The sequence below is a fragment of the Spea bombifrons genome, chromosome 6 (assembly GCF_027358695.1).
Source record: "Spea bombifrons isolate aSpeBom1 chromosome 6, aSpeBom1.2.pri, whole genome shotgun sequence".
Taxonomy (NCBI): domain Eukaryota; kingdom Metazoa; phylum Chordata; class Amphibia; order Anura; family Pelobatidae; genus Spea; species Spea bombifrons.
The window spans coordinates 15,155,474-15,178,710 of NC_071092.1; the positions used below are offsets into that span (position 1 = coordinate 15,155,474).

General features: G+C 40.4%; 1 protein-coding gene across 1 annotated transcript in view; it reads right to left on the reverse strand.

Moving 5' to 3' along the window:
• LOC128500531 (L-selectin-like) overlaps positions 1-21,866 on the reverse strand; it is a 49,755-nt gene extending 27,889 nt beyond the window's left edge. The window contains exons 1-3 of the mRNA XM_053469700.1: positions 21,768-21,866; positions 17,795-17,876; positions 9,198-9,584 (exon numbers count right to left, since the gene is read on the reverse strand). Of these exons, the coding sequence (XP_053325675.1) occupies positions 9,198-9,584; positions 17,795-17,876; positions 21,768-21,770 (472 nt within the window). The 5' untranslated portion in view covers positions 21,771-21,866. The remainder of the gene's footprint in view (positions 1-9,197; positions 9,585-17,794; positions 17,877-21,767) is intronic.
• Between the last annotated feature and the right edge of the window lie 1,371 nt (positions 21,867-23,237).

The following is a 23,237-nucleotide window of genomic DNA, read 5'->3' on the forward strand; positions in this document are numbered from 1 at the left end:
CCCTTTCTGACATCCAAATAGACGAAAGCAAACAGCCCGATTAAAAACTAAAGAAAAAAACAGAGGAACAAAACCCACACTATGAAACTAATAAAGAAGATAAAAACACATAAAATACATAATAAAAGCCACAAACAAATGTAGCACACTAGAAAAGAGGGTGCTCACCTGGAGGCTAGCAGCAAAGAAGAGGAAGTGGAGCGTTCTGAGGGGCTATTTAAGGTTTCTTGTTGGTTCTTTGTTTGCTGATGTTAACCATTTCTTTGCTGCTGGAGGTTTTAGTAAAGAAGATGATGCAAATATGAAGCCTCCTGTCTTTAATAAAATTTAGATTATCTCTACACTAGGGCTAGCATTAACTGAAAAAGACCCCTGCCTGATAGACAGTCTTTTTGGAGGGCTGGGTCCAGTATATTAGGCTGCAAGTGAGAACTGAAGTGTAACAAAGTTTGACATTCTGATAGTAAGGGATACCTATGTTAGTAAGAGCTCAGATGAGCTAGGATTTTGTTTGTAGGGATTTTCTTGTGAAACTGTTACTGCCCGCTGAAGTAGATTGTAAAATAAACTGTTAGGGTGGCTTGGCAGGTTTTTGGAAAGTAAACATCTGAACTACACTTGCACATTGTATATACACATATTCTTATATCTGGAACCAAACAACTGGGATTACACAACAAAAAAAGAAAGTTGAAAACTGAATGTTTCTCCTCCATATAATGAGATGGTACATGTGGTAGCGGAAACTCCAAACCACAGCAGAACTTCTATAGAACGAAACCACTGCAACACAATCTTATTACATCCTTTTCCTCAAAGTCTAGATAGGTGTAAACACTGGTATTAATGTACAACCTGTAATTTTGTACATTTAGAGCCACAACTATACATTTCTCAATTATTAAAAACTTATACATTATTTTCACAGAGAGACTTGCACATCAGTGAGCTTAATAAAAAATGAAAAGCATCAAGGGTAAGCCTCCGTATCTGCCTCTGTGAAAATCCTGCACTATATTTGCCTTGTAATAGTCAAGTTCAAATACAATACCAATAAAGTGTGTACTAAATCTAAACAATCAATATATTTTGACGTAATTTTCTTTACCTTTCTAAGTTGCTAGCACATTCTGGCTCAGGCAAAGCCATGTGACCTCATTGGCCCCTTGCTCCCCCATGGTAATTAATGCACTGGCAAGCATATTTCTATGATACACATGCACTCTAACATAGAGACATAGAATGTGTCAGCAGATAGAACCATCTGGCCCATCCAGTCTGCACAAATTTTCTTATTCCCTAAGCCAGGAGCGTACCTAGAGTATTTGGCACCGGGGGCAGATTCTGTATGTGGCACCCCCCCACAAACACTTTAAAACTGCATAGCTTCTATCGTTATATACTGGCGCAGACATTGAAGGTGGTACAGCATTACTGTTATCATTATATACTGGCGCAGACATTGAAGGTGGTACAGCATTACTGTTATCATTATATAATGAGGCAGACATTGACGGTGGTACGGCATAACACCTACCACTATATACTGAGGCAGACATTGACGGTGGTACAGCATTACACCTATCACTATATACTGAGGCAGACATTGATGGGGGTACAGCATAACACCTAACACTATATACTGAGGCAGACATTGACGGTGGTACAGCGTAATCCCTATCACTATACATTGAGCCAGACACTGATAATAGTGCAGCATAACTCCTATCACTATATACTAACCCAAACATTGATGTGGTGTAGGCCTACCACTTCATTGTCTGGCTTAGGGATGCACCGAAACGAAAATTCTGGACTGAAACCGAAAACCCAGCATTTACCTGTCCGAAACCAAATACGACCCCCCACCATAAAACAATCTCACACTTCAAAAATTCAATAACAATATTAATATATTATATATATATATTGTGGTAAAGTGTATGGGAAAGTGGTGGATGGGGTGTATATCTCACCTGGTTTTCTCAGCCAGGCACGGTAGCAGACACCCAGGAGCCCTCAGGTGAGGCTTCCTATGCTCATTACTGGGGAGGAAGTCTTAAAAGAGAGGGCTGTTAGGTTTGCAGGGTGGAGGAGGGACTGAGGCAGGGAGCAGCTACAGCCAGCGCTCCAGCCCACCAGGTATGAAGCTTTACCCATGGACAACCTGTTACTTTGCTTTGTGCCAGACCTTAGGCTTGTAGTGAGGTATCCGGATGTTTAGTTAGAGCCGGACAGGCTTAGAGTTTGTTTTATTTGCAAGGTGCTCTGTGCCTACCTCATCTAAATAAACACGCTTGACTTTTGAAACCTGTGTGAATACTGTCATTGCCGCCCCATGTGTGAGCTGTCACCTACAATATATATATATATATGTATATATGTATATATATATATATATATATATATATATATATATATATGATTGTTAACAGCAATCACACTCCTATCATGCCCAGGCATACCCAGATTCCAGCATGTGCTAGCTGATTTGGCATGATAGGAGTGTGATTGCTGTTAGCAATTATATATATATGGCACACGCACACATACATTTCTGATGAAGTGGCCTACTGGAGAAAAAACTTGGACACCCATGCCCTATTTGGTACAACTTGAGCCTGGCCAATTCAATGTGCCCAATAAAACCATATATTTTTGAAAACTTATATATATATATATAGACACCCCAGGGTATTTCAAATGCTGGTATTTTATAAATGTTTATTCCGCTTGTTGGTCTGTATCCTTCTTTCATGCTCTGGGGACATCAAATCCATCTCTGGATACACCATAGCAAGCTACCTCTGTCCCCGCACCTTTTGTACTAACACAAACAAACTCCAATCCCTCCAATCTCAAAATCAGTCCACTTTAACCCAAGCACCATTTTCTGTCTGTGTAAAACAAACTCACTGCTGTTCGTGACCTTTTCTAACCCACCAGTCTCCTTACACTCACTGGAATGTGGTTAAAACCCTCCAACACTACCTCTCTTGTTGCTCTTTCTTATGGTGGTCTACACTTTAGCCACACACCGAGACCTGAAGACGAACAGAGAAAGGGCGTTGACATTCCCCTCTCGCCTGCTGAACCTTTTAATGTCTGAAGCTTATTCCCTCTCTCTCCGTCTCGTTTTTTGAAGTATATTTTGTCTGTCTCTCCTCCCAAACGGCCGTGTTTGTTGCTGTGATCTACCGGCCCTGCTTCTCAATACTTTTTTCACTTTGCTGCATGGCTCTCTCACCTCCTTTCCTCCACCAAACTGCTGTCATTCTCCTTCTATCTCGGTCTCTTACAATGGACCACCTCCCCAAGCACAATTATGGCCTCCAAATTGACCTAGTGATCTTCCATCCATACTCAATATCTCAATTCTCCAACTTTACATTCTCTGTTTCACTGCAGTCTACTAACATTCAACCTTGCCATACATCCCACATTTCCTCTACCTAATTCCTCGACCTACCGAAACCTCTGACATTAACACCCCACAGCTCACAAGCATACTTCAGTCCCTTCTGCCATGCATTGCTACCTCCTCCTGCCCTGATGTTGTCACAGTTTAGTATAACCAAACACTAGCTTCAGTCCTAGATATGGTTGATTCTGTAACTGTGCACCCCCCCCCCAAGCCATCCACCTCAGCCATAGCAATGCACACGAACTTGTCCCCTCCACAAGTGTTCACATACCACTAAGCACCTATGGAGCCCTCCGTCTCTCTCTCATTTAATTAATCCCCTTCCTCCCCCATAACCCTAAACCACTGTTCTCCACTGTTAACTGCTTCAGTCCAGTCACCCCTGCTGAATTTTCTGAGGTTCTCTCCTCATCCCACCTTACCACCTGCTCCTATCACCCCTTTCTGACATCCAAATAGACGAAAGCAAACAGCCCGATTAAAAACTAAAGAAAAAAACAGAGGAACAAAACCCACACTATGAAACTAATAAAGAAGATAAAAACACATAAAATACATAATAAAAGCCACAAACAAATCACGGCGTGTAGCACACTAGAAAAGAGGGTGCTCACCTGGAGGCTAGCAGCAAAGAAGAGGAAGTGGAGCGTTCTGAGGGGCTATTTAAGGTTTCTTGTTGGTTCTTTGTTTGCTGATGTTAACCATTTCTTTGCTGCTGGAGGTTTTAGTAAAGAAGATGATGCAAATATGAAGCCTCCTGTCTTTAATAAAATTTAGATTATCTCTACACTAGGGCTAGCATTAACTGAAAAAGACCCCTGCCTGATAGACAGTCTTTTTGGAGGGCTGGGTCCAGTATATTAGGCTGCAAGTGAGAACTGAAGTGTAACAAAGTTTGACATTCTGATAGTAAGGGATACCTATGTTAGTAAGAGCTCAGATGAGCTAGGATTTTGTTTGTAGGGATTTTCTTGTGAAACTGTTACTGCCCGCTGAAGTAGATTGTAAAATAAACTGTTAGGGTGGCTTGGCAGGTTTTTGGAAAGTAAACATCTGAACTACACTTGCACATTGTATATACACATATTCTTATATCTGGAACCAAACAACTGGGATTACACAACAAAAAAAGAAAGTTGAAAACTGAATGTTTCTCCTCCATATAATGAGATGGTACATGTGGTAGCGGAAACTCCAAACCACAGCAGAACTTCTATAGAACGAAACCACTGCAACACAATCTTATTACATCCTTTTCCTCAAAGTCTAGATAGGTGTAAACACTGGTATTAATGTACAACCTGTAATTTTGTACATTTAGAGCCACAACTATACATTTCTCAATTATTAAAAACTTATACATTATTTTCACAGAGAGACTTGCACATCAGTGAGCTTAATAAAAAATGAAAAGCATCAAGGGTAAGCCTCCGTATCTGCCTCTGTGAAAATCCTGCACTATATTTGCCTTGTAATAGTCAAGTTCAAATACAATACCAATAAAGTGTGTACTAAATCTAAACAATCAATATATTTTGACGTAATTTTCTTTACCTTTCTAAGTTGCTAGCACATTCTGGTTCAGGCAAAGCCATGTGACCTCATTGGCCCCTTGCTCCCCCATGGTAATTAATGCACTGGCAAGCATATTTCTATGATACACATGCACTCTAACATAGAGACATAGAATGTGTCAGCAGATAGAACCATCTGGCCCATCCAGTCTGCACACATTTTCTTATTCCCTAAGCCAGGAGCGTACCTAGAGTATTTGGCACCGGGGGCAGATTCTGTATGTGGCACCCCCCCACAAACACTTTAAAACTGCATAGCTTCTATCGTTATATACTGGCGCAGACATTGAAGGTGGTACAGCATTACTGTTATCATTATATAATGAGGCAGACATTGACGGTGGTACGGCATAACACCTACCACTATATACTGAGGCAGACATTGACGGTGGTACAGCATTACACCTATCACTATATACTGAGGCAGACATTGATGGGGGTACAGCATAACACCTAACACTATATACTGAGGCAGACATTGACGGTGGTACAGCGTAATCCCTATCACTATACATTGAGCCAGACACTGATAATAGTGCAGCATAACTCCTATCACTATATACTAACCCAAACATTGATGTGGTGTAGGCCTACCACTTCATTGTCTGGCTTAGGGATGCACCGAAACGAAAATTCTGGACTGAAACCGAAAACCCAGCATTTACCTGTCCGAAACCAAATACGACCCCCCACCATAAAACAATCTCACACTTCAAAAATTCAATAACAATATTAATATATTATATATATATATTGTGGTAAAGTGTATGGGAAAGTGGTGGATGGGGTGTATATCTCACCTGGTTTTCTCAGCCAGGCACGGTAGCAGACACCCAGGAGCCCTCAGGTGAGGCTTCCTATGCTCATTACTGGGGAGGAAGTCTTAAAAGAGAGGGCTGTTAGGTTTGCAGGGTGGAGGAGGGACTGAGGCAGGGAGCAGCTACAGCCAGCGCTCCAGCCCACCAGGTATGAAGCTTTACCCATGGACAACCTGTTACTTTGCTTTGTGCCAGACCTTAGGCTTGTAGTGAGGTATCCGGATGTTTAGTTAGAGCCGGACAGGCTTAGAGTTTGTTTTATTTGCAAGGTGCTCTGTGCCTACCTCATCTAAATAAACACGCTTGACTTTTGAAACCTGTGTGAATACTGTCATTGCCGCCCCATGTGTGAGCTGTCACCTACAATATATATATATATATGTATATATGTATATATATATATATATATATATATATATATATATATATATATATATGATTGTTAACAGCAATCACACTCCTATCATGCCCAGGCATACCCAGATTCCAGCATGTGCTAGCTGATTTGGCATGATAGGAGTGTGATTGCTGTTAGCAATTATATATATATGGCACACGCACACATACATTTCTGATGAAGTGGCCTACTGGAGAAAAAACTTGGACACCCATGCCCTATTTGGTACAACTTGAGCCTGGCCAATTCAATGTGCCCAATAAAACCATATATTTTTGAAAACTTATATATATATATATATAGACACCCCAGGGTATTTCAAATGCTGGTATTTTAACTCTTTGCATTTCACCCATTTTACCACCCGCCTTTCTATTTTTTTTTTGTGCTAAATATGATTAGAAAGCTGAGCTCCGTTGACTTCCATGGTTGAATGTAGGGCTGCAACTAACGATTATTTTAATAATCGATTAGTTGGCCGATTATTTTTTCGATTAATCGATTAATCGGATAAAAAAAATGAATGTAAATTTTTCATTTATTTAAAATAATTTACTAAACAAATGATGTTAAATACAAACAGCAGAATAAAAAAACTTTGATAATACATTTCTTGTCTTTATTTCCCAACCAGCCCCCCAATATATGCACATTTGAGCCCAGGCTTGCCACGCTGCCTACCACAGCACTCCACGCTGCCTCCCACATCTGCCACTCCACGCTGCCTCCCACATCTGCCACTCCACACTGCCTCCCACATCTGCCACTCCACTCTACCCCCCACATGCCACTGTGCCTGATACGCCTTATACCCCCTGAAACACCACTCCATCCTCCCCAGACATGCCACCCTGCCCTCCCCACATATGCCACGCCATGCTGCCTCCCACATCTGCCACTCCACAATGCCTCCCACATATGCCACGCTGCCTCCCACATCTGCCACTCCACGCTGCCTCCCACATCTGCCACTGTGCCTGATACGCCTTATATCCCCTGATACCCCACTCCATCCTCCCCAGACATGCCACCCTGCCTCCCAGACATGCCACTCTACCCCCAGATTTGCCTTATACACCCTGATACACCACTCCGTCCTCGCCAGACATGCCATACTGCCCTCCCCACATATGCCTTATATACTGTATATGCCTTATACCCCCAGATATGTCACTTCACTGCCCCCAGGATTTAGATTCCCCTAAATTAACCCTAAACTCCCCATTAACCATAACTGCCCCTAAATTAACCCTTAACACCCCCTTAACCACAGCATCCCCTAAATTAACCCTAAAGACCCCATCAACCACAGCATCCCCTAAATTAACCCTAAACACACCATTAACCACAACTGCCTCAAATTAACCCCAAACACCCCATTAACCATAGCTGCTCCTAAATTAACCCTAAACACCCTATTAACATAACTGCCCCTAAATTAACCCTAAACACCCAATTAACCATAACTGCCCCTAAATTAACCCTAAACACCCCACTAACCATAACTGCCCCTAAATTAACCCCCACCTCCCCTAACTTTCAGTAGCCCAAATATATATATATATATATATTACATACATATATACATATATATATATATATATATATATATATACACACACACATACACATTATATATATATATATATATATATATATATATATATATATATATACACACATATACTTACAGTTAGATGAGTGTCACAGCCATGTGGTTCTGGCCTGGAGAAGGAAGGGGCGGGGCCAGTTGTCACAGTGATTACAGGGAGGGGGAGTAAGTAGGAGCTGCTGCTGTGAGACGGTGAGTCAGACTAAACGGATTATATAATGAGGGGGATTTTTCAGAGCCGTTTGCTCTGAAAAAACCCTCATTTTATAATCGATAATAATCGATTCAACTAATCGATAATGAAATTCGTTGCCAACGAATTTCATTATCGATTATTATCGATTTTATCGATTAGTTGTTGCAGCCCTAGTTGAATGCAGTATCTGTATTCAACCTGCAAGGGGAATAAGAGTTCTCAGGAGGGCCAACTCCTTTATTTATTTTTTAAAGGACACACCGACATCTTGCGAGTGACCACTCTCCAGACGTGAAGCCGTCTCTGGACGTGGTATACTTGTCGCGCTGCTCCACGTTTTTAGATGGAGCTTATTTCGTGAGTGCAGTCTTATTTTACCTAATTAGGATTACTTTTTAGTACACACAACACTATTGCTTATATCCTTGTTTTTCAGATCACTTTCTATCACTTTAAATTATTATAGGATCTGCCTTATGGTATATGGTTTTTTATACCCAAGTAAGTTCACATTTTTTCTATTAGCACATTGGTGTTTCACAGGTCTTTTGGTCATCCTTGCGCAAGGTTCATCCTGCTTTGTTTGTGTCTTTTTAGGTGTATTGTTGTTTAATCCCTGCTGCATTGTTTGATCTTATTCTCTGGCCACACCTTTTTTGTTTATGCTGTTAAAAGAATAAATAACTTATCTGAAAGCGCACCAATTGAATGTTGGTGAAGTATATTCCTCTTACACTTGCCTTACATAAACCAAGTTATCATTCATTTTCCATGTCCATCTAGACTAAAGTCTAGATAGATAGATAGATAGATAGATAGATAGATAGATAGATAGATAGATACATAGAGGCTGACCAGTGTATACCTTTCTTCATTGATTTTACAAATGATAATCATAAATCTTTAATTTCTACTTGGATGGAATATGCAAATATAATTGCTACTCCTGCTTTTTCATGTCCTTTATGGGTAGTTTTTTTTTATCTGTTACCACTAATAATGTATTTTGTATTTCTATGATTTTAAAAGAAGGCCCTACTTCTCCTTAACAAAACTATGTATTATTTGTGCGGGTTCATCAAAATATGGTGAAAGTGACAAAGAGAATGCTCCTTAGGGTATGGAGCCTGATCCCAAATGTGTTAAGAGTTCTATGAATAATTATGTGTTTCTTACCTGTATAACACAGTGGATGCTTTTTTTTCATGCAAGAGTCGTCATTCCACATTCCTGCACCCTTCCCGTTTTTAATGTATATCTCTACACAATCCTCAGTCTTCTTTTTATTGTTTGGCTCCCCTTGTGCCCAGTATTCTGCTTCAGTGGTAAGGGTTTTGTTGGTTCCAACCCAAGTCCATTTCCCCTCAATTTTTCTTATCCCTATCCAGTAGTAGGATTTGCTTCGAGGCATGATCTCTAAAAGGTGTTCAATTTCTCTTTTATTTTGAATGGCCACAAGATCAGTGTAATGATTTTGGCAGTATGTCCTGGCTTTCTCATAGGTCATAATATCAGTAGAGTAGTTGTATGTCCAGCCTTGAATAGTGGTGCAGTGAAATATAACTGAAACAGACAAAATAATAAAACACTGTTAACAACCTGACGCAAAACAAAATGTGTATTTGTCTGTGTCTGTCTGTCTTGGGGCAACTGTAAGCAAAAATGTATCCATGTTAGTTGCTCAGGCACACAGACACACATAATTGAATTAAGGGAACGGTTTTCTATGATTTCAATCTTCATTTCTGTGTGGTCTTGCTGTATAATGTACAGTCGTTCTATAAGGTTTAGACTGTTTAAATGTTTTTGGTACATTTGAAGATTTGCCAGCACATTGAATTGAGCCCAATGTATGTCACTTTTATGTTTCCTTATCCATTGTTACATGAGCTCTCTCCTTTTTACTTTATACATTGCTTTGAGCATAGTAAAGGACACTCGGCTTATACAATTCCTTTACTATGATCCAAGCTACGCTATATAGGCAAAAGTATTGGGACACACCTCTTAATTATTGAATTCAGGTATTTCAATCAGACCCATTGACACATATGTATAAAATCAAGCTCCTAGACTGTGCTTACAAACATTTGTGAACAAATGGGTCGTTCTGAAGAGCTCAGTGAATTCAAGCTTGGTACTGTGATATAATATGTCCTTTTCAATAATTTTGTGAAATTTCATTCCACTGACATTATCAGCACAAAAACCATGTGGCGAGAGATTCATGGGTTTCCATAGCCAAGCAGCTGCATGCATCACCAAGTACAATGCCAAGCATCAGATCGTGTAGTATAACGCACGCTGTCACTGGACTCTGGAGCAGTGGAAACGTTCTGGGGAGTGATGAATCCTGCTTCTCTGTTTGGCAGTCTGATTGGTGAGTCTGCATTTGGCAGATGCCAGCAGAATGTTGCCTGATCACATGGCGTCAACTGTAAAGTTTGGTGTAGGGATAGTGGTATGGGACTGTTTTTTAAGAATTGGGCTAGGCCCCTTACTTCCAGTGAAGTGAAATCATAGTTCTCAGCATATCAAGACATTTTGGACAATACTATGCTTCTTACTTTGCAGGAACAGTTGGGGGAAAGTTCAACTATTCCAGTATGCCTGTGCCCTAGCGCACAGCAAGGTTCATGAAGACATGATTGGCCAAGTTTGGTGTGGAAGAACATGACTGGCGCACACTGCCTCAACCCCATCAAATACTGGAACGTAGATTGCGAGCTAGGCCTTTTCATCTAACATCGGTGCCTGAGCTAAAAATCAAAATGCTTTACTGCATGAATGGGCAAAAAATTCCACAGAAACACTCCAAAACCTTGTGGAAAGCCTTCACAGAAGAGTGAAACTGACAAATGGGAGACCATCTACATATTAATGTCAATGCATTTAGAATGTCATAAAAGTCCCTGTTGGTGTAATGGTCAGGTGTCCCAATACTGTGTAGTATCTATAGTGTATATATAAAGGTTCAAGAAGATACAAATGAGGGAGTCCATGTAATAGTGCATTCAAAAAATGACATACCTTGTGGTCTTTGTGTCTTTGCATAAAAATTCCAAAAGTACTTTGTAATTTGCACTTTTATGAAACCAGAGCAGGGCTGTTTTTATTTTTGTTTGTTGAAATGCCTATATTGACAAGTGTAGCAGCATTATAAACACTAATGTTTCAAATGCAAACATCACTAGGTTGTTGACATGTAGAAGGCTTTTTAAAATTCTGATTTGCTTCTGATCATAAGCAAGTAGTTGCAGATTACCAATGGTACAGTCGCATAACATGATTGTCAGGCTCATCATAACTCAGCCCTTGCTGGATGTTGGAGTCTAGGGGCAGGAGTATAAGAACGCACACAGTGATAGACACAGACTTCACAAACGAGCCGTTTGAATGTTTGAATATAGGTATATTAAACAAAGCAGACACATCTCACCATAAGCAGAGTAGGAGTCATATCAAGTATAAAGACTGCTGGGGAGTACAAAGTTAGAATAGTCCAGGTGAGAATCCAAAAGGGTTTGTGATGGGTAGCAAACAAAAGAGGTAAATCCAATAGGCAGTCGGGGTCAAAAAGGTAACAGGGAGGCAAAATGGTGAATCCAAGAGACAGGCATGAACTATAGCTCCAAAGTAACTGTTGATTAGGTCAGGTTTGGTAACGACATAGGCTACAGGTGAGGGAGGTGTGGATATAGCATAGCCAACACAGCTGAACATAAATACACAAAACACAGATTCTAAACAGAACCAGACAAAACATACATGGTACAGGACGCCACAAAGGGCAGGGAACAATGCAAGGAACACAAGGGGATTGTTACAGGGTCACGGTTACTGAGGAATAACCAGTCAGTACCCTCAAATCGATCAGTCAGACCACCATTTGTGCAGCAAAACAAGAACCACTTTTATTACAAACACATAGAACTTATATAGAGCCATAATTCTATCAACATTCCTTTAACCGAGATTCTCAATACACACAGAACCCAACTCTACATCCCATCAGCTCGGGGAGTACACAGGCAATGGATAAGGTGAGGGGATTAAGTGATACAATGGGTTTCCCCTGCCTGTGTAATCTCCCCTGTAGTAAGGCTGCCGTTTGGGCAAACAGGGCTGTGCTGGCCAATTAAGAGCTCCAGCCAGGTTACCAGATTGTCCCTTTGAAAGGCAGCTGGAGCTGCAGCTACATTTACCGTATATTCCGGCGTATAAGATGACTTTCTAACCCCAGAAAATCTTCTCAAAAGTCGGGGGTCGTCTTATACGCCGGGTACTAACCGAGTACCGGGTACTTACCGAGCCGGAGATTCCCACGAAGCCACGAATCTCTAGGGGAGGGGTGAGTGGAGAAGCCGCCTCCCCTGGGCCGGTCTTCAGGGCCGCGCCGAGGTAGGTACAAGATCGTGATCTCCCCAGGTAGCCCTGATCAGCAGGGCTGGTTGGGGAGATCACGACCTCCCTCTAACTAGCCCAACATTAGGGAACTCGAGGTCTGGCACTTCAGACCTCGGCTTCCCTGCTCAATAATCACTACGCGCCGGCTATTCATGCCGAGCGCGGGGATGATGTCATGTCCCGGCGCTCGGCATCAATTGCCGGCGCGTAGTGATGAGGGAGCAGTAAAGCAGAGGTCTGAAATGACAGACCTCGCGCTCCAACAACTGGATGGAAGAAAGAAGATAGAAGATGAGAAAGGTAAGAGATGGGGAGAAAGGGGTGTGAGTGCAGTGTATGTGTATATATGTTGGTGTGAGATGGGCAGTGTATGTGTATGGTCAGGTGTGTGTAAGAGCTGTGTAGGTATTTGTGTGTAAGCTGGTGTGTGTATATATATATATATATATATATATATATATATATACACACACACATGTAGATATATATATATATATATATACACATGTAGATATATATATGTGTGTAAAGGCAGGGGTGTGTGGTGAGGGCAGTGTGTGTGTATATATTGTGACAGAAAGGCCGGTACAATAGTGGATGGGCGGTATATACGCCCTACTCTGGCTAACTTTGTGTGTCCTTATGTGTAAAATTGAAGTCCCAGGGAAAGATGTTGTTTGACTACAAACTGCATTACTGGCAGTTTGCAAAACATGGTAAGGGTCCCTGGGGCGGAGCATCTGGAAGAGCAGGGTGGGCCAGTGCTCCGACAGCACTAATTGCTGTATTGATCCAATCCAGAGTCTGCATTCTGGACAGGAGCTCCACAGGTGTGGACTAAGTAGCAGCTCACCTGTGGTTGATTAATTAGCAGGCAGAGGGTAAAAGGAACTGAGCCTGATTCAAAAAAAAAGGCCATTGTTATTCCAGCTGGGAGAGCTGAGGAACTGAGGAGTGTGGTTTCTCTCTGAAAAGCCATTTTCATAGCATTCTCTGCCTGAGCCAGCACCAGCTGCTGTAGGGCTGCACTATTTTCTGCAGCTCTCCTATTAGCTTCCTGCTGTGCAGAAGTAGACTGGATCAGTGCTTTAATAACTTCCTCCATGGTGAGCTGTAAATGGCTTCTACCCACAGACTTACGTGGATACCCGCATTCTCCACCATATGCGACAGGCCTCCCTTTTCCTTGGGATTTTTGTCAAGGATCTTGGTTGTTACCACAGTCTTCTAGGGTAAATGAAGCTCAGGATACATCCAGCTCAGTATCAATGTTTATTTTACAGGAAGAAACAGCAGCAGTTATAAGCAGCACAGGATAACAGTCTTTGCTTGAGCACTGACTTAGTATAAAAGAGCTCCAAACATTCACCTTCCAACAAGTCACAAGTTTCCATCAAAATGGCTTTTCAGAGAGAAACCACACTCCTCAGTTCCTCAGCTCTCCCAGCTGGAATAAAAATGGCCTTTTTTTTTGAATCAGGCTCAGTTCCTTTTACCCTCTGCCTGCTAATTAATCAACCACAGGTGAGCTGCTACTTAGTCCACACCTGTGGAGCTCCTGTCCAGAATGCAGACTCTGGATTGGATCAATACAGCAATTAGTGCTGTTGGAGCACTGGCCCACCCTGCTCTTCCAGATGCTCCGCCCCAGGGACCCTTACCATGTTTTGCAAACTGCCAGTAATGCAGTTTGTAGTCAAACAACATCTTTCCCTGGGACTTCAATTTTACACATAAGGACACACAAAGTTAGCCAGAGTAGGGCGTATATACCGCCCATCCACTATTGTACCGGCCTTTCTGTCACAATATATATATATATATATATATATATATGTGTGTGTGTGTGTGTGTAAGGGCAGTGTATGTATGTATATGTCTGTATAACAACCAGCCAATCACCGGTAAGGTACATCACTTGCCGTGATTTGCTGGTTGTTGTATGCTGGGTAGAGGGGTAGTCTTATACGGCGAGTATAGCCCAAACTCTATATTTTAACTGGAAAAGTTGGGGGTCGTCTTATACGCCCAGTCATCTTATACGCCGGAATATACGGTAGTCTCTGGGGTCGGTTATAATAAAAAACACCTTATAAAATATTACCAGGTCATAGTATCAGAAACTGAACACAAAAGTACTCCATGACCCGGCAAAAAGTTCCACGAAAATATTAGCCTCTTAGCCTGGATGGAGTGAGGAGCCGAGATCCTCAGACACTTCTCCTTTAAGCAAGGGTAGGATTTCTCAACCGGGACATGGGGAGTAACTGAGATACTCAGATGTATAAGGGGAAGAGGGCAAAAGTACATAAAATACAGACACACAAGTTAACAAAACAGCAAGCTGTGGAGAAGAGTTCAACTCCAGGCAGACCTCTTAAAGGGGTGGCTGCACCTGGCAGTTTGCAGGGCTGGGGCCGAATCCTCACAATGATAGAGAACATTATTCTTCCTTAAATTATTTACGTACATTTTTCAGTGCAATGTCCTGCAGTTTATGGTAATAGTTGATGAAATACTACAGAACTGTTACAAAAGAGCAAAGTAACAGAAACAATTATGTAGCCTATATCCAGCTGCATTCATCATTCATGTTTTATTCACTGAGCATAATATATATATATATATATATATATATATATAACGTATAGGAGTAGGAGATAAGATTAACCTGTTAAACGCAGAAACAAATGAGGACAAATGCTTCTTCATGCCTAAAAGCTTAACTTAGCAGCAAACATTTCTCTTAGAACTGTGACATCACAAGGAACAGGCCTGGGGGTCAAAAGTGATGTGATTCTCCTAATATTGAGTTGTAGATTCTGTAGCTATGATGTCCAAATTCTATAAAATAAATTGGGGTATCATGGATTAGCACTGTACTTTTATAAATGAGGGGATTCTCATCAATTTGATCTAAGATTAGTGAAATCTTGGGGATAGAAGGTTTTGACCAAGAAGCTACTTTGGCTCATCTAGCTCCTAGCAGAATTTTGCATAGTAGTTTATTTTTTATGATCGGTGAGATGGCATATGGGTCTGGCTAAAAGAAAATAAACAGGGATCATCTAGTATATGTTTGCCATTAGTCACTCCCAAAGTCTTAGAACTAGACAAGACCACCAAACATAAAATTCTGTTTGTGTTTTTTCCCTACATACATCCTAAATTGCATTTAAAAGAGCCAGCAATGGGTAGTATACTACCTAAGTAGAGTCTGCCTCCCAAATCTCTGTCCCATTTCCACTCTATTGTGTGAGGGAATAAATTTACAATATAAAGACATTAAGTATCCCATTATGAGAACATGCTAGCAGAGCCGGCCTTAGGTGTTCTGGCGCCCTGTGCGGACTACTCCTCTGGCGCCCCCCCATCCCAAAAAAAGAAAGGAATAAAAACTTGTAACAAAACCCCAATCACTATATACTACGCCAAACATTGATGTGGTGTAGGCCTACCACTTCACTGTCTGGCTTAGTAGTAGGGATGCACCGAAACGATTTCAGGACTGAAACCGAAAGTGCAGCATTTACCTGGCCAAAACCGAATATGACCCCCCCACACCATAAAGAAATCTAACACTTTTATTTAAAGTAAGTAACACACCAAAATAGGACAAAACAATTAAATAACAATATTATATATATATATATATATATATATATATGATTAACAGCAATCACATTCCTATCATGCCCAGGCATACCCAGATTCCAGGATGTACTCGCAGACTTGGCATGATAGGAGTATGATTGCCCTATCTACCCCTTCTCACTCCCTTCTCCCTATCTACCCCCTTTCCCCTGCCTCACTCCCTTCTCCCTATCTACCCCCTCCTAACTATCTACCCTTTCCCTCTTTGAAGTTCACTTACCTTTCAGGAGTCCTGCAGTGGGGGTGCAAGACCTCTGCCTCCCAGGTCTGCCACTGTATGGAACAGTATAGAGTGATGGGAGTTATGATGTACTTTTAGAGCATAATTAGAACATGAAAAAGACATCGGAAATGGTACAGCATAACACCCATCACTCTCACACACTTACCAATCCACACATATACTAATCCACACATATACCAATCCACACATACACCAATCCACACGTATACCAATCCACACGTATACCAATCCACACGTATACCAACCCACACGTATACCAATCCACACGTATACCAATCCACACGTATACCAACCCACACGTATACCAATCCACACGTATACCAATCCACACACATACCAATCCACACATATACCAATCCACACATATACACTAATCCACACATATATACCAATCCACACACATACCAATCCACACATACTAATCCACACGTACACTAATCCACACATATACCAATCCACACATATACAAATCCACACATATATACCAATTCACACATATATACCAATCCACACACATATATACCAATCCACACACATATATGCCAATCCACACATATATACCAATCCACACACATATATACCAATCCACACACATATATACCAATCCACACACATATATACCAATCCACACATATATACCAATCCACACATATACACCAATCCACACATATACTCATGCACACATATACCAATCCACACATACTAATCCACACATACCAATCCACTCTCACTGAATGCTTTCCTACCTTTCCTCTTTTCTCCTTACAGCTTCTTTTCCTCCTCTTCGCTCCTCTTCTTCAGTTCTTCTGTCCTCTCGGTCTTCTTCCGGGTCAGAGGGCACGGACAGCTGTGGGCGAGGCGTCAGTGCTGTGCGCCGGGATCTCACAACAAACCCCGGCGCACAGCAGCTGTTGCCGCGCGGATCACAAGGGAGCGATATCGGAGGTCTTTAACAGACCTCCGGCTCCCTTGAGCGATTTTAAGCCGGGTTCAAGGGAGATCCTTGAACCGGCTTAAAATCACTCAAGGGAGCCGGAGGTCTGTTAAAGACCTCCGATACCGCTCCCCTTGCGAGCCTGTTCCTCCAGCGGCGGACATTACTGTCCGTCTCTGGAGGGGTGCCGGGTGCCCCCCTGATGAGCGGCACCCGGTGCGGACCGCCCCCCCCCGCTGGGTACGCTACTGGCGGCGGCGGACCCCGCGGCGGCGCCCCCTGGAGTGTGGCGCCCTGTGCGGTCGCACAGGTCGCACACCCCAAAGGCCGGCCCTGCATGCTAGTTCAAAAAAGATAGAGGTCTCAGGGTGCATAACTTGACCTGGTCAGATTAAGCAAAGCTACATAACTGCATTTACCAAACCATATCAGAAGGTATAAGATAAAATGATGGGGACAACTCTAAAAAAGACATACAGTTCCGTACAGAGTAGAGAACATTTTTAATGGGAATATCACCTTAAAAGTACTTACCTTGCCAAAGTATGATGAAGGGCAACATATGTAGATTTTTCCAAAGGACTAAACCTGGTCTGTGTTGTCCAGTTACTTTATCCTGTAGAATAAAATAGAAACTAGAATTTTAATTTTTTTACTGCTCCCCAAAAATCATAGGGCACTAAGTATAGTTTCACAGGAAAAACAATGAATGTACCATGGCACATGTTTTGAGTACATATTTTGTTACATGGATTGGAAAAAAAGAATGCATGTTAAATTAGCCAGGCTCATCTGTGTCAGCCTATAGAATCTACACGGGCTACAGCTGTTAAGACTTTAATAAACTGCAATATTTGGGTTTGGTTGTTAAAATAGTTGAACGATTAATGTAATGGCAGACCAAAATCTCTGAGGAATGTTTCCCGCACCTTGTAGAAAGTATGACACGAAGAATGAAAGCAGTTCTGAAGGCAAAAGGGGGTACCCAGTACGAACAAGGTGTAAATAATAAAGTGGCCCGTGAATTTAGCTTCTTTAGAAAAGGGATCAGGGACTGTAAGATAGATAAGTGCTTGTTGACCAAAATTGATCAGGATATACGTTTCATTTACTTTTTTTTCTCATTTTAGGACAAATGTTTTCTGACCTCTTTAGACAAAATTAAGAGGGTTTTTTTTGCTTGGAAATTAAAATCAGTACAATATAATCTCTCTATAGTGGCACTTCTCCCTGGAATTCCCATGCCTAGATTTTCTACGAACTCATCCAACAGTGACACCTGTTAGCGTTTAAGACACCAATTAAATGTAATAACAGGTGGTAATGAACTGTTGGTTGAGTTCCCTGAAAATAATCTGGGCAAGATTCCATGTAGTTAAAATGAGCACAGCAAAAAAACCCAGCTAAAACAGTGAAATAAACAAACATATAATCAGAGGTTTCCCATTTGTTTTTGTTTGTTCTGTTCTCCTTCCTTTTGGAGATTTTGATAAAACCCTGGATTAGGCAAAATTAATTATAAACAAAATCTGTACAAATCTACTGTAGACAGTTCCTACTAATAATGATGTTCCTTCAAGGAGGGTAGATACCTTCTGTTTAGTTTGTAAGGGTTCAACATCTCTAACAGTAAGTAAAACTGTCATCTTGTTGTTGCCTTTATGTATCAGTCCCTGGAGCTGGCAGCCAATATGGCTATATATTACCATGGTAAAGAATGTGTAGAAAAAAAGTAAAGGCAGTAGCTGCCGCAAGATCACATAGCTAGTGACACATAGCATATGTTGGAGGAGGGAGTCAGATCCATGCTATCAAGCAGCTATTAGTGACTGTGATTGCATAGGTAGCTCCCATTGTAGAAAGAAACTCCACCCTTTTAAGAAAAAAATAAATAAATAAAAAAATTAGATTTTTATAGCTATCCCTTTCTTTTATGTAACATAAAAATTGGCAGATTAATTTTTTGGTTTTTCTTTGGACTATAACCTCCATTAGCCTTAGCAGGATGATGATGAGGGGAATCAGAGAAGTCAAATGTGGATACACCAGGGGTGAAAAAATTGTGTTCTATGACTTTTTCTTGGGCAAATGGAGCACTACCAAAAGACGTGGTATTATTAACTTGAAGTTTAAGGCAAGACAGGAGGCTTATAGTTGCTTAATCTTCCTTTACGGTCACCATAGCAGCAAGGACCAAAATAGAAAACAATCTGAAGCAATCACAATAAAAGTACAACGGAAAACTGTAGGCAGCTCCTCCTTCTTTACTCAGGTCAGCTCATTTATCTTTTTTATCTGGGACGTTTTAGAGGTCCATTCATTTTTTTCGTTCCGCTAATTCCAGTGGTCATGTTGGATCTCAAATGGGATCCATTGGCAAAGATCCTTTAGTTTGCCATTTATTTTGTGGTATCTGATTATGTAGACCTCCAACTGCTCAATATGAATCATTTGGGATTTTGCAGTTATTCTAGATTTTCTGCACAAATGGCCAGATAATGACGAATTGTCATTTAAGACAGCTATCATCTAAAACTTATTATGCTGCTTCGTCTGCTTTTTTTTTTTTTTTTTGCAAGGTTCAGGCATAGTTTTTCTCCTGATGGAGTAGAATTCACTATAAGAAAGCAGACAAAAAAGTCTTCCACATCTATTTCTAGTACATATCCGACAAACAATCCTAAGATTTGTATCGCCAGGTGTCTCCGCTCCTGCTTTACTGTTACGGCTTCTCATCGGGCTCATTCTCAACTTTTACTTTCTTACTCTAGACCCTTTCACCCGGTTTCTTCACCTACTTTGGCTAGATGGATTAGGTGGTTACTTTCTCAAGCGAGTATAGATTTTGGCACTCACTTGGTGAGAGGTGCTGCAGCTACTAGTGCTATTTTAGCTGGGGGTTCATTAGCCAATATTCTTAGAGCGGCTGATTGATCTTGCGCTTCTACTCTTCTTTCCTTTTTATTTCAGACCTTTATCCTCCGCAGTTTTACCTTTGTTTCTCGGCGTTAAAATTGGAAATATGAGCCTTCTGTATTGCCTTAAAATTGACAATTATTCTAGTCTTGAAGATAGAATTGGTATTTTAATAAAGACAGGAGGCGAAGATTAAGAAAATAAATTGTCTCTGATTAGTGTATCTTGTTGTGGAAAACCAGATACCCTAGGTATCATGAAAGGTTGTCTTCTATATCTAACAAAAAACCCTACTAAAATTGTATCACGGGGGGATGTGTATTGACTACAGCATTCAAGTGGCAAATGATATAATTCTGCTGTTTTTTTTTTAATCACGTAAAAAGTATGGTGCATCAAACAATGGTATTGGGGTTTTTTTTTCTTCAGAAGCTGCCCTTTAAGAAGGTGCCCTCGGCTGTGCATGAATGATATACTATCATTCTTCGTTTCTATATTTGACTTAAAAATTTACTTGGCCACAAGGCAAAACAGTACACTTTGCCAAAATCAGTATAGGTAAAAATGTAAATCATCTATGAATGGTTTCTTGAATTATCCATTTTACTATTATTTTAGTAGAGTTATTAGAGAAATTATCAGTGTTAGCACTATATTTAAATTAACAAGAAACAAATTGCAAAAAGTGTATTTTCATGACTGGGGTGTCTGATCATTCTAGATTTCTAGATATTACTACTGTGTAGTTTTGCCTCCTCCTGCTGTTGTGTAATATACATTTTTATAAATATAAGAACAAATTTAGTGCAAGTTCAATATGAGTGTATGTGGGTGCAGATATATTTATATACAAGCATACATTCTTAGAATGGAGTGTGTCAATGGGAAAGAAACCGTGAGCTTGGTTGAAGTCATGAGCTTACTATGATTAAGGTTATACACAGCTGATAAAACAATGTGGGTTGATATGGGAGTAGCGGATGAATATCCACATCCTTGATGCATTTTGAGATTACACGTTTAACCTTTAAATTTCCGAGACACCTGGTTACCAGGTTCTGGGCTAAAATTCAGTGTGGCATAGGCCTGTTTGTCCATTTGATTGCTGCAATCTCATGCTAAATAATATACACGCATTACTGTCTAGATTATAAGGAAATACAGTGATACTCATTAACTTAACAAACAAGCATAGTTTCATTACTTGATAAAGGTCTACAAGATGAAATATATCAATACATCAAAATATAATTTCCATTGATAAATAAGCACACCATTTATTATGATAATCTGTCACATGACTTTCCCAACATTATTTGACTTAATGACAGTTGTGACATACAATTCTTTATTCTGTGGACAAATATCGTTTTTTATCTTCAATAAATGCAATTAAAATATTATATAATAATGGAAGCAGTAGAAAAGAAACCAACAATGAGCAGACATTCATAAAAATCTTGGTGACCAATGTGATAACAGGGATCACTGCATGCTGAACCTCATTATAATTCAGACTTGGAAAGCATCTTTGCAATTGTACCTTCATTAGAAGTTAGCTTTGAAAACATAAATTAATATAGGTACTTACCATAATTGCACTGCTTGTATTGCCTGTGATAGATCTGGAGAACACAGCATATATATGTATATCATGTAAATTCTAGCACTGGTCCAAGTACTCTTCTTTACTTCAGTCAGGTTTCCTGCATTAAAATGATGTTTCATAACACCTACCCTGTTTGGCTGGAGTTGCAACACAAAAAGGAAGTGTTTCATTTGCATTAAAATTTCACAGCTGAATGTTTGTGGCACTAAGCACATGAGTCCTAACTAAAAGTTAGTTGATTACATTTAATTAATTAATTACATTAACATTACATTTTTGATTTATGCTAAAATCCAGCACAACGGTAGCAAACAATGTATAGAAATTGTCACCATGCATGTATTTAGCGTACAAACAATTCACTGGCTTCTACACATTCTGTCATTACAGGTTTACAGAAGTACAGTGGATATAAAAAAGTCAACACATCCCTGTTAAAATGCCAGGTTCTTGTGATGTTAAAGAATGAGACAAAGATAAATCATGTCAGAGCTTTCTCCACCTTTAATGTGACCTATAACGTGAACAATTCAATTGCAAAACAAACTGAAATCTTTGGGGGGGGGCCTCACAATAACCTGGTTGCATAAGTGTGCACACCCTTCAACTAATACTTTGTTGAAGCACCTTTTGATTTTATTACAGCAATCAGCCTTTTTGGGTAGGAGTCTATTAGCATGGCACATCTTGACATGGCAATATTTGCCCACACTTCTTTGCAAAAGCTCTCCAAATCTGTCAGGTTGCGAGGACATCTCCTGTGCACAGCCCTCTTCAGATCACCCCAAAAAGTTCAACCTTGGTTTCATCAGACCATAACACATTTTCCCACATGCTTTATTAATCAGAGTCACTTTAAATGATGGCAGGTCTGTAATGACTTATATTTAACATGAGTTTGAATGTGATCGGCGAATTACAGTACCACAGCCCCAGTTAAAAGAGGGTGTGCAAACTTATGCAACCACGTTATTGTGAGTTGTCCCCTCCCCCATCAAATATTTCAGTGTGTTTTGCAATTGAATTGTTCACATTAAAGGTGGAAAAAGTGTTGACATGATTTATAGCTTTGTCTCATTGATTTTAACAGGGGTGTGTAGACTTTTTATATCCACTGTAACGTTTGATGGATATCTTTCCACTTGCATTAGTGATATAATGACATCATGCTGTATAGCAGCCTGAGTGGCAGCTCAGACCAAAGTTTACAAAGTTTCACAAATTTAGTAAACTATATTTTAACTGGGAAGAAAACAGAAATGTGAACAAATTGACTTATAAATAAATTAAATAAGTTTAAACATAAATGGTACATCATGACTCCCATCACTATATACTGAGCCAGACATTGGCGGTAGTTTAACATAACCATCATCACTATATACAAACCAGATGTTGGCCTCTGTCCTTGAAACAGCCTGCCTGTGCCCCTCTGCCTCACCTGCAGATTTC